This window comes from Diabrotica undecimpunctata, chromosome 7, assembly GCF_040954645.1.
Source record: "Diabrotica undecimpunctata isolate CICGRU chromosome 7, icDiaUnde3, whole genome shotgun sequence".
Taxonomy (NCBI): Eukaryota; Metazoa; Arthropoda; class Insecta; order Coleoptera; family Chrysomelidae; genus Diabrotica; species Diabrotica undecimpunctata.
This window is the reverse complement of record NC_092809.1, coordinates 142,825,832-142,838,514: the sequence shown is the minus strand read 5'-3', so window position 1 is coordinate 142,838,514 and position 12,683 is coordinate 142,825,832. Positions and strand designations below refer to the sequence as shown.

Here is a 12,683-nt window from a genome sequence, read left to right as displayed (position 1 = left end):
AGCTTTTTTACAAATTCATTGTTGGCAAAACATAAAATTTCGTTGACAGAATTGATAAAAAGAGACAAAAATCGGCCAGCTGTGATTTTGTGGAGCGCCGCCAATGAACCTAGAACTGGTGCACCAGCAGCTAAAAACTATTTCAAGTAAGTAATCAATTTTGTCTTCTTTTTATAGTGCCGTGCACCTATAGTGCGTTGGCGAATTATCTTAAGACCAAAGGTCTGTCTTTTGCGGCATGCAAAAGATCGCCAGTGTTATTTATGCTGCAGAGCTGAACTGGACAGGCATAAATAACACTGGCGATCAATTTTGTCAGTTTTCACAAAATACAATATCTAATTTTTTTCTAATGGTTGGTAATAAGTAATAATGTTCTAATGTTTGGTTCTAATGTAAGTAAAGAAATTAAAACTCACATAGAAATTGCAAGAGGGGCATTTATGAAACTAAGATCTACACTGTGCAATTTTCAACTGAACTTACAACTAAGAATCAAGTTCCTAAAATGTTATGTGTCTTCTGTGACATATGGATGTGAAACCTGGATAATAAAGGTTAATATGGTGAACAAATTAGAAGTCTTCGAGATATGGTCATATCGTCGAATGCTCAAAATATCATGGGTCAACACATATGAAATATAAACGTCTTAAACAGAATAAGTCAAGGCGAAGGTGACTTGACGAAGATGATAAGAAAGGGACAACTTGAATGTCTGGGACATATAATGAGAGGTAACATATAGTGGATGCTCTAGTTAATACTTAACGGAAAGGTCGAGAGAAAAAGAGAAATTGATAGGAAGAAATATTCATGGCTCCGAAACGGTCGTCAATGGACTGGCTTATTAGCAGATGCATTGTTACATGCCGCGCAGGATCGAAAACAATATCGCCAAATAGTCATGGAACCTACGCCTAATTTGGGCACGGTACTCAAAGAAGAAAAATGTTTGGTCTCTGATATAATGCGGTTGATGTTTTCTTCCTAATTTTGTGGAACACTGTGGAGAAAAATTTAGGGAAACATAATTTAATTTCTGGGTTCATGCAGATATACATGCCTTCAAACAATGTTAGATTTTTTAGTAAATTGGGATCGTTTTTTGTATTTCATATCACTAGTAATGTCACCAGTACCATACTATCAAATTACATTTTCCAAATCATAATTGTTTCCCTTTTTTATGAATTAGTATTCATAAGTAATATGTTAAGAACTTGTAGCATATGGTGAGTGGTGAGATCCGCATTGAACGACGGTGAAGTTTGGCCTTAAAAGAATATTCAGGAAAAGAAGATAGAGTAGCTAAAATGAAAATGTTACGGTGGATGTTAGAAGGGACAGGATCAGGAACGATTTGATTAGGAAAATAGCCGTGGTGACCTAAAGACTGTAATGGTTTGGTCACGTCAGACGTAGACATGAAAACTGTGTGGGATGAAGGTTAGAGCTGTTAGAAGTTTATAGAAAGAGAGCCAGCAGAAAACCGAGGAGAAGATGGAAGGACTTTGTGGCAGGTGACTTAAGAGAGAAAGGTTTAGATGAAAAAGACATGATGGAGAGAAATGAGTGGCGAAGAAAAAACAGCGACTCTGAAGACCCCTGAAAAAGACAAAGCTGACGAGGAAGAAGTGAAAGAAAAAGAGAAGAAGCAGAAGATTGAAGTTATAAAAATAAGAATACATTTAAGAGTTTTAGGGTACAGTTAATTTAACCACTATTAATGTTGTTTCACTATTGACAAGCACAACCATTTTCAACCAGTCTATTAATTTTAACCTAAGCACAACTTACATACATGTCTGTTTGTCTTTTTTGTCCATATCTTGTTACGACTAAAATGATTGCTTATTGTATTTCTTCTTCTAATTTTTCTCATCTGCTTTCTACATCCCCTACCGTTATCTAATCTTATAAATTTCTCTTCAATCATCATCATTATTTTAGCTTTACAACCCCTCCTTATGAATTTCTGTCCAGTCGTTTTTATCCATTGCCTTCCTTCGCCAAGCAGCTAGTCCCATATATTTTGATGTCTTCATCAATGTTGTCATAGAACCTTGTTTTGAGACATTCTCTTCTTCTCTGACCAAAGGAGTGTTGTTCTAGCCGGGTTAGTTTGTTTTATCCGCATTACATGTCCTACCTGCCTTAGACGTTATATTCTAATGTATTTTAAGATGTCTGGTTTCTGGTATATTCTATAAAGTTCGAAGTTGTAATCTCTTTTCCACACTTCATTGTCATTCACCGCCCCATAGATTAGCCTTAGTACTTCTCTTTCGAAACATCCTAACATGTTCTCATTACTTTTTACTAGAGTCCAGGTCTCTTAAACATATGTTAGGACTGGAAGTATTTCTGGATATAATGAATGGTTTCAAAAGGAGATTGTGCCCACAATAGCACCTTGCGGCTGTGCAAATCATTTGGTAGAGTTATTTTAAGTGTTGACGAGCGCTTCCAGAAGTAAAAATTCGTTCACTGCTTCGATGGCGTCGTTTTCTATAAAAGTGGCCGTAGAATTTGTTCTTGCGTGCTTATTTTCATGTATTTCGTTTTGTTGGTGTTTATTAGTAAGACCAGTTTTGAATCTGCTTCTTTTAATGCTACATACGCCTCTCGCACTGCATTTTCCGTTTTCCTAACAATATTTAGGGAGAAATTTGCACTGATTTGCTAAATACTAAACCGACGGTGGTCGTCATTTGTGTGATATGTAATACTTTTTCTAGAATCAGATTAAACAGTGTACAAGAGAGAATGTCACCCTAGTGGAGCCTGTTATTTGTTGTAAAAGGTTCATGTAGTTCTCCCTGGATTCGTACTCTACATTCAACTTTATCAAAGGGTATTTTTATTAAAAAATTTTTATTTAAAAAATTCCTTTATAAAAGGTGCATTAATATAAAAACCCTATCGGGCTAAATGACAGAACTTTTTCGGAATAACTATTCTATCATCAGTGCTATTTGGATTTACATGTTTGAAGCCACTTAATGGAGTTAGATTAACTTTTAATTACATCTTTGATATTAAAAAACTAGGATGTTTAGGTTATAAACGGAATTAGTCACACGCTCTCTACTGTGGTTGCTAGTCCTTAGACAAAGTGTCTGTGAGGACTTGTTGATAGCAACTCTAATAGTAGTTTAATAAAATAGGTTTAAACCACTCGTCTTTCATTGTTCTGAAAATTTCGGAGCTGTTCACCGCGGTAGATCACACAGAGATGTGAAAAAAATAAAACCGACACATAAAACACAATACTTGGAGTACTAAACTCAGTCCCATGTGTGTTTATTAATAAAATAAAATAAATTAAAATACATTAAAATAAATTAAAACAAAAAAAAAATAAAATACAATCGAATCGGATCGAATCCAATATAATCGAATCGAATCAAATATCAAATCGAACCGATTATCGAATCGAATCTATTATGGAATCGAATTGAATAGATTATCGAATTGAATCAAATATCGAATCGAATCGAATCAAATATCAAATCGATTATCGAATTGATTACCGAGTTGATTATTGTATTGAATATAGAATCGATTATCTAATGGTGTTCCTTCTAAGTGCCATCTGTTTTAGATAACAGAAAATAGAGATTTCTGAAATATTTAGAGCCCGCTGAAATATTTGAAAATGCCTCTATCTTCCAGAAACAAATTTTTGTAATTCATTTTATAGAAAGCCAAAACGCATAAATTTCTTTCCTATCTAATAGCATACACACATTTGCAAATTTAATTAATTTGGTATAATTTTAGGGAAATTATTCAACACATAAAATCCTTGGACAAATCTAGACCGACTACTATCGTGGAGGCCCAGAATTTTGCAGTAGTCGAGTCGGTAAGTAATGAATTGTTTAATTAGATAATATTTCTAATTATTAACAATGCCTTTGTTAAATTCAACTGAGTGTTACTTTTATTCTTGGACCCTCTTTTTAAATTTTTCATTATGTTCTCCCGCTCTCTGCGTCGTATTCGTAATTATTATCCAACCTTCTCAATCGGGACTTTCCTTCAGAAGTATACATTCTTTTCTGTTCTGAGCAGTTTGAATTCAATTTGTTGTGCCATCTACCAAAACAACAAGATAAATGGAAGTCAAAACAGATGAACAATTTACGGGACCTATAAACATGAGCAACGAAATACGACAAGGAGACTCATTAAGCCCTATGCTCATCACTTGAATCATGGATGAACTTATCAAAAGCGTCAATAGCGAAAGAAGATACAGAATAAAAAAGAAAAAAGACAACATATTCTGTTACGATAGAAGATTACAGAATTAAAAATTAAAGAAATATTAGCTACGACCAATTGAAAGATTACGACTAAGATTAAGATCTCTTGACCTCTCAAATTAACAAAGTCGAAATGCTTTAAGAAAAAAAAGAAGAAGACCAGATTGAAGATGGAAACAGAAACAGAGGGAGAGGTAGGCCTAAGAAATATAGGAGGAAAAGGTTATTAGGACTATTAAAATAATTAAAGCGATCAATAAGCTGAAAAGGACTGAAAAATATTTAAGTAACATGACAACCTGCAAAAAAGGAAAATGCCTTCTGAAAAAGGTCTTCTGAGATAAACGAATCAAAAGAGCTCTTAGAAGGCTGCGGCAATAATTCCACCAGGAATTTTTGCCGAAAGTCTTGATAATAAAGAGTTGTTTCCACTCCCATGTCATACTAAGTTTCCTCAAAAGCATTATGTTTAATTCTGTATCAGTCTCTAGATTATATATTAAAGATGTTAAGAACACTTCCCATTTTCATATTCAGAAATGGAAGAACAAATATGCGTTAACCACACTTTTCAAATCTTTTTTACTGATGTTATAACTATTTTTGTTACACTAATTATATTTTCAATTTTAGTCCAGCTTTGTTGATATAATCAGCTTCAATAGATACAACGGTTGGTACCAATATGAAGGAGATATTGACGTTATTTCGTACTACGTCATAAAAGAGGCAGCAGCTTGGCATGATAGGTTTAAAAAGCCTGTTATTATGCAGGAATATGGGGCTGACACCATGGAAGGTCTTCATTTCGTAAGTATATGTTATTTTTAGTTAATTATTCTCGTTCCAAAAGTCTACTCTAATGGACTATCACGTAGTAAATCAACTAAGAGATATATATATATATATATATATATATATATATATATATATATATATATATATATATATATATATATATATATATATATATGCTAAAAACTATTGTTTCTACTTCTTGCATATTCTAACATTTTATATTGTATAATGAAAAGTAAATTAACATTATTATTATTCCAGTTGCCTGCGTATATTTGGTCTGAAGAATACCAAATGAACGTAATGTCAGAACACTTTAAGGCATTCGATCATTTAAGAAGCCAGGGTTTCTTCATAGGAGAATTTATATGGAATTTCGCTGATTTTAAGACTGCTCAAAGTAAGTACAGTAATATTTCTTTAACGTTTCCTTCAAGAGTTCACTATATGTGAAAAAATTATATTATCCACAAATTTATATTAACCAGGGATTGAATGGCGTGGAGTAATATTTTTTTCAAAATTCAATCGTTTGATAAATGACTTCATTTTTTTATTAAATCAAGAAATCTCCATACGGTCTTCAAATAGTAGATAGGTAGCTACTTCTAACATCACGCCGCTCCTTCGCTGCTTTGTTGCTTATATGGTACTGCCGGTCATGCCGACACGCCCTGCCCGCCAAGCCATTTTTGTAGCTCTGGTATTAATCGCTAGTCGTTATCGCCAGTAATTGGCCATTTTTGATCCGAATTTATTTACAAATTATTTTTGTAGTTCAACTATTATCCACTAGTCGTCACTCAAATAAAAATAGAAATAGAAAAGTAGAAGGAAAACGGAATCCAGGACGTAGAAGAATGTCATGGTTGCGTAATTTAAGAGAGTGGTTTGGCTGTACCACTAATGAACTCTTTAGGTCAGCTGTAAACAAGGTCAGGATAGCCTTGATGATTTCTAATCTCCGATAGGAGTGGCACAAGAAGAAGAAGAAGTCGTCAATGTCTATAATTATCTATTTTTAATCCACATTATAAATAATATAAGGATATAAGGAATGTAAGTTAAATAATGTTATAAATGGATGAGAGGATGTCAGTTCAATAAGACGTCATTTAAAAGGGGAGAAGGGACTTTCCCTTTATTATGAGTCTCAAAATTTCATATTTTGGTTTCTTCATCACTAGGCCTAGGTATTCCAGTTTTTTGGTTTGTATAGTGGTGATTAGTTCTGTTTCTTTACCAAACACCTGCAGTATTCTTTATTTTCAATTCTATCAGTCCATATTTTTAATACTCTGCGGTATAACCAGAGTTCAAAAGCCTCGATTCTTTTTAAAGTGCATTTTTTTAATATCCAAATCTCAGCTACATATAACTATATTGAAAATATATAACATCGAATGGTACGTATTCCGATTTTAAAATTAAGATTTCTGCACGTTAATATTGGCTTCATTCGTATAAATGCTGATCTCTATTCTCCTGTTTATTTCTGCAGTATGATCATTGGTTTAATTGATCAAAGTACTGATATTTTTCTATTTGTTCTATCACGTTACCATTTATTGTCAATATCTGGTGCATTTTTGTGGTCTTCTTTTAATTAGCATTTCGTTTTATTAGCGTTTATAGTACCTAATTCCCATCTCAGCACTATTCATACTTAAGGCTTCGATTATATGTTGTAGATCTTCTATCTTCGTTGCAAAGATCACAGTGTTATCCGCATATCGTAAGTTGTTAATTAATTTTCCTTTAACAGTAACTCACGCTTTGATGTTTATGAGCGTGTTTTTGAAAATTTCTTCAGAATATATGTTAAACAAAAGTGGCGATAAAACGCATTTCTGCCTAACTCCTCTACAGATCTTCATTTCTTCTGACTATTGCCCATAAATTTGCCCATTTACTGTCAATGTGCTTATAGAAAAATACTACAGAGGTGACAATCTTCTTCTTTTAGTCAAGTTTTTTTCTTTAACGATCCGCGATGAGGTCTAACATGGTCAAATAAATCTAAATAAAAGGTTATTCAACAGTTGTATCCTACCAGTTAAGACCTACGGAATGGAGACCGTGTGACGTACAGAGTTATCAGCCAATAGATTAAAAACAACACAGAAGGCCATCGAAGGAGCTATGTTAGGCGTTTCTCTGAGATATCATATACGAAATGAAGACGTGCGAAGCAGGACGAAGGTGTAAGATGTAATTGAACGAATTGCGCAAATGAAATGGAGCAGGGTAGGACACGTGGCACGACAAGACAGCGAAAGATGGACGAGAAACATTGTACACTGGCGACCACATCAAAGCAAAAGTGGAGAGAAACTGGGATCAAATATAACAAAACAGAGAAGAAGAGTGGAAAACTTATGCGAAGGCCTTTATCCAGGAGTAGATACAAATAGACGGAATAACAAGAAAAATAATACATTTCAGCATTTTAAATTTTATTAGTATGAAATGTATTTATTTTGGTATATAATATTGCTTTTACCAAATACGAGATGCCTCCGGCAATTTTTTCAACGAATTAGGAAATACTCTTTGTTAGGTTATTTAATATATAAATATATAAATTTAATATATATTTATTTAATAATAATTTAATATGTAAATTCTGGAAACTTTACAAAAATTATTGTTTTCCCAGCAACAATCGTCTCATGATTGTGATTTATATAGTTTATCAATACAATTACATTTGTATTTTATTGTTTTATATTTTTGCTTAATAGTTTATGTATTTCTCACTCTATGTATATTTACATAATTATTTAATGAAATATGGAAAATGATTCAAGCAAATCTTTGAAAATTCGAGATTTGTGAATGGCAACAGTGACGTGATTTAGTTGTCCAATTGGAAGCGTTTAGTAGTAGTTTATTTTGTCCGACTTCCATTGTTCATTAGTAATTTCAGGTAGTTGTTACTAAGGTAATATTTTTTTAATGGTCGGAGAGGAACACATCAGTGGCTATTCAACGAAAATGGCTCCCAGAAATCCAAAACGTGATGACTGGTCGCCAGGAAAGAGAGCCAAAGCAATTTCTTCTCGTGAAGAAGGTTACACATATCAAGAACTAGCAAACAAATTTGCTGGTGGCGCCACAAATCGGATGTTATGAAAGTTTGTAAACATTATCATAGCATTGGAATGATAAAATCAGCAGAAAGGATAGGCAAAAAACCGAAAGTTAGTCAATGAGCGCAGAATATGCCGCCTGTCTTTAGAAAATCATCGCATATCCGCAAAAAACTTTAATGCTATTGTCAAATCAACTGGCTTACAAATATCGGACAGCATCATCCAAATAAAGTTGTGTAAAAATGGATTGCGAGCAAGAACGCCTAGAAAAAAGCCGTTCCTGAACAAAAAACGGAGGCAAAACCCAAAAAAATTGGGTCTTGGCACACAGACAGTGGACAGAAGTACCGCGGAGTAAGGTGAGGAGTGATGAAACCAGAATCTTAATCTTTGGAAGTGATGGAGTGAAGTTTGTTCCCTGCCGATCGGGGGAAGACGGTAAATATTAAGTCGAAGAGTAAAATGATGCAATATTATTACATAATCTTGTAAATAACAAAAGTCGTGAAAAAAGAGGAATGGTGTTAACAAAAGTAAATTTTTGTAATTTCCAGAATTTTGGTCACGAGATTATATATATCATGAGATGAATATATATATATATATATATATATATATATATATATATATATATATATATATATATATATATATATATATATATATATCCATCTCAGCTAGTCCTACTGCATTAAATATTATAAACTCCCGCCAAAGGAAAACTAAATTTTCAGTGGTTGAACTCTCAAACATTTGCAAAAGAATTCTTCCATCGATCAAATCTACGCACTAACCATGCAGATTTTTTACTTACTAATTTTTTTTTATTTTCCAGCTTACACGAGAGTTGGAGGCAACAAAAAAGGAATTTTTACTAGAAATCGACAACCAAAATCGAGCGCATTCCATTTAAGGCGAAGATATTGGGGGCTAGCTAAAGAATATAACCCGAATGTAACTTTACCGGATGATCTGAACGCACCGTACACTGTCCGAGTAGCCCATCCTCATACTGAACTGTGATTTAAATATAAATAAAAATAAAAAGATTTCTTTTACTAGTGTTCTTTTTCCTTTAGTGTTTATATCTCGCCACCAAATATTGACAATAGCATTTTCGCTTAAAGCTATACAGAGCCATTGAAAAAAATTGAAAAATTGTAATTAGAGCAGGCCTTGGAATAAGCCTTCCTACTTAATAAGGTCAAAGATGGCGCTTTAAGTATATGTTGTGCTAATGACTCCTATAATTATATAGTTGTTAAAAATAGTGATATGATAATTGTTTATTAATAGTTAAAATTCATGGTATTTATTCTTCATTAGGTCACAGGGAATGATAATTTAAGAAAACCCCGTCGACAACAGAAGCCGAATACGTCGGATCAGGAACATCTTTAAAGTCAGGCTAGCAACCGACATGAAAGGTGACATTGAGGAACTCAAATCACTTATTGATGATCAAAATACGGATGAGGGTTCTGCATTTAATCCCAAAAGTAATCACCTTTTGGATAGAATTAAAGTATTCTAAGAGACTTTTCAAAAATCCATTGATAGTATTAAAAGCGAAATACAAAAATTAAGAGAAGTGTAATTCTCCTGAGAAATGGATAGAACACCATTGTCAAAATTACCTGCTAAATGGCTTGGTGTTTTACCTTGAATTCGGACCTCTTGTGCTTTTTTTATTTATTTTGTCTTGCATTCTTTTCTCAGTTATTGTCAAGTCATCGTTTATGTAAATTTTTTCTTCTTTAAAGTCCTTTAATTTTCTTTTTTATTTCACATTAGCTGCTTTTTTTCTTCTTGGTTTTCTAGCTGCAGCAGACATGTTCTCTCTCATATATTAGATCTGATTCAATCCCTACCTGTATCTGTAAGGTTTCCCCTATAATTTTTCCCGTGGCCAAACCTGTTACGATCACGTTATCCTTTTTCTTCTCTTTCTCTAGGTACTCAAGTCTGATACTTGTTTGTTTGGTACTACCGTAACGTTTACTTTCCTTTCTAATAGCTTCATTTCCTTCCTTCAGGTTTTGATTTTCTGCTATTAATTCTTTTAACTCTTTTGAATAAACTCTTACCTTTCTTTTATTATCCCTCACGTCAAAGGACAACTGTTTTAGTATCTCCATCATCTCGTCTTTTATTTCGACTCCGCTTCCCTTTATTGACATTCTATCTACATTTCTATTTGTCTTAAAGACCTCCTTCTCACTCTATTTATCTCCTCTTCCATCATCTCATGGGGTTAAACGATTCAAAAATTTGCTAAGATTTCTTCGATTTGACGATAAGAACACGAGGTCTGAACGAAGAAGGAACGACAAATTAGCAGCAATACGCGATGTGTGGAATCAAGTCAACCAAAACTTTCAAAAATACTATTTACCAGGAAAAAACATAACGGTAGATGAGCAACTTGTTCCGTATCGAGGAAGGTGTGCTTTCAAGCAGTATATGCCTTCAAAGCCAGATAAGTATGGCATGAAAATATGGTAGGCCTGTGACTCGGAAACATATTACCCTTTAGGTGAAATATTATATATAGGACAAAACGGAAATACAGTAGCCAAAGGTCTTGCATCTCAAGTTGTAAAGCAACTCCAAAAGCATATTTTGTTTCTTACGATCTGAAAAACAAAGAATTGTCCTAGTCCTGTCTACCATGCATCACAATGCATACTATGCAGATGATGTTGACAAAAAACCAGATATGATGGTTCCTATGAAATGGTTCATAAATATATGTGCAAAAGACGAACTAACCATTGGCCCTTTGCATTATTTATGAATATTTTCGTGGCTGGGGTAGCCTCATTTATTACTTGGACAAATTTACATCCAAAATGAAACGAAAACAAAAATAAAAAGCGAAGATTTTTTCTTACAACGACAGCTGAACAACTAGTATTGCCTCAAATTTTAAGAAGAAAATCAAGGATACTACAATGGGAGACATAACAGTGTATTAAAAAAATGCTTACAGGAAGTTGAACCACACAATAAAAAGCAAAAACTAGAAAAACCTTCAGTTTTAACAAGGAAAAGGTATCGCATGTGCCGAACAAAAAAGGGTAGGAAACAAAAACAAATTTGTGAAATATGCAGTAGGAATGTGTGTAACGATCACTGTATAATTACGTATTAAGTATTGCAATAAAGAAAAATAAATGACTAATCTATGGTTTTTTTTTTATTTTTATTGTTTTTTTAACCTAATACTTAATAATATTAATTTGTCATATTAATTTGCTATTCTAGTTGGGAATAAGCTAATCTTGTGGCTTAGTCCTAACTAAAATGGTAAATTGATATGACAAAATATTAATTTGTACACGTAAAATAATAATATTTTTCTGACTTATGCGTTTTATTCATTTTGTTTTGTCGGTACTTTGTACATGAGCTGCTAATTACCATAATCATTTCTCAGAAGTGTTTTCACAAAATAATGAAAGGCAACAACACCGTAATCTTTTTCTAGGGTAGGTATGCGTAAACATCAACCCCTCTTTTCAAATAAAATGGCCTGGAAGTCAGCAACAGATACGGACTAGCTCTTAACATAAAGAAAACCAAATTTATGACAATTAGTAAAAAACCAATACTAAACGCTCAACTTACAATCAACCAACAGAATATCGAAAGAGTCGAGCATTATACATATCTAGGCACCAATTTAAATAGCCAATGGGACCACTCAACAGAAATTAAACAGCGAATAATAAAAGCAAAAGCAGCATTCGTTAGAATGAGAACTATTTTCAACAGTCGAGACATATCATTAAAAACAAAATGCCGCCTATTGAACTGCTACATTTTCACAGTTCCGCTCTACGGAATGGAAGCATGGACACTGACTGTTGCATCTATGAATCGGCTCGAAGCTTTCGAAATGTGGTGTTATAGGCGCATCTTACGTATATCCTGGGTTGACAGAATTACTAATGTGGAGGTCCTGCGTAGAATGGGGAAAGAATGTGAAATTCTCATGACCGTCAAAACTAAAAAGTTGGAATATCTAGGACATGTAATGAGAAATCAAGAACGTTACGGCCTTCTACGGCCTTCTCCAGCTGATTCTCCAAGGGAAAGTAAATGGTAAGAGAGGACCGGGAAGAAGACGCATTTCCTGGCTTCAAAATTTGCGAAAGTGGTATAACACGACTACCACTGAACTGTTCCGCGCTGCAATAAGCAAAGTGAAGATAGCCGTGATGATCGCCAACGTCCGGAACGGATAGGCACTTTAAGAAGAAGAGGTAGATTTACAAAAGTTTTTATTTATTTATTAATTAAGTCTTTATTTGGCTCCAAATGTTTATTACTTGCGAACAAATATTTTTTCTACAAAAGTTTTCTTGCATTTCATTGTTTTGTGCAAATCCTTCAGGTAGATCGCACCCTCGAGGTAGACCGCATACTATAGTAGCAACTTATTTTAATCCAGACAATTTAAATTTAACTTTAATAAAAAATCAAAAAAGAATTTAGAAATATATGGGTAAAT

At 33.5% G+C, this 12,683-nt stretch overlaps 1 protein-coding gene across 1 annotated transcript in view; it reads left to right on the top strand.

Annotated features, from left to right (window-relative positions):
* Window positions 1-9,206, top strand: part of LOC140445953 (beta-glucuronidase-like) — a 53,287-nt gene extending 44,081 nt beyond the window's left edge. The window contains exons 8-12 of the mRNA XM_072538409.1: window positions 3-146; window positions 3,787-3,871; window positions 4,908-5,084; window positions 5,334-5,472; window positions 9,003-9,206. Of these exons, the coding sequence (XP_072394510.1) occupies window positions 3-146; window positions 3,787-3,871; window positions 4,908-5,084; window positions 5,334-5,472; window positions 9,003-9,190 (733 nt within the window). The 3' untranslated portion in view covers window positions 9,191-9,206. The remainder of the gene's footprint in view (window positions 1-2; window positions 147-3,786; window positions 3,872-4,907; window positions 5,085-5,333; window positions 5,473-9,002) is intronic.
* The last annotated feature ends 3,477 nt before the right edge of the window (window positions 9,207-12,683 follow it).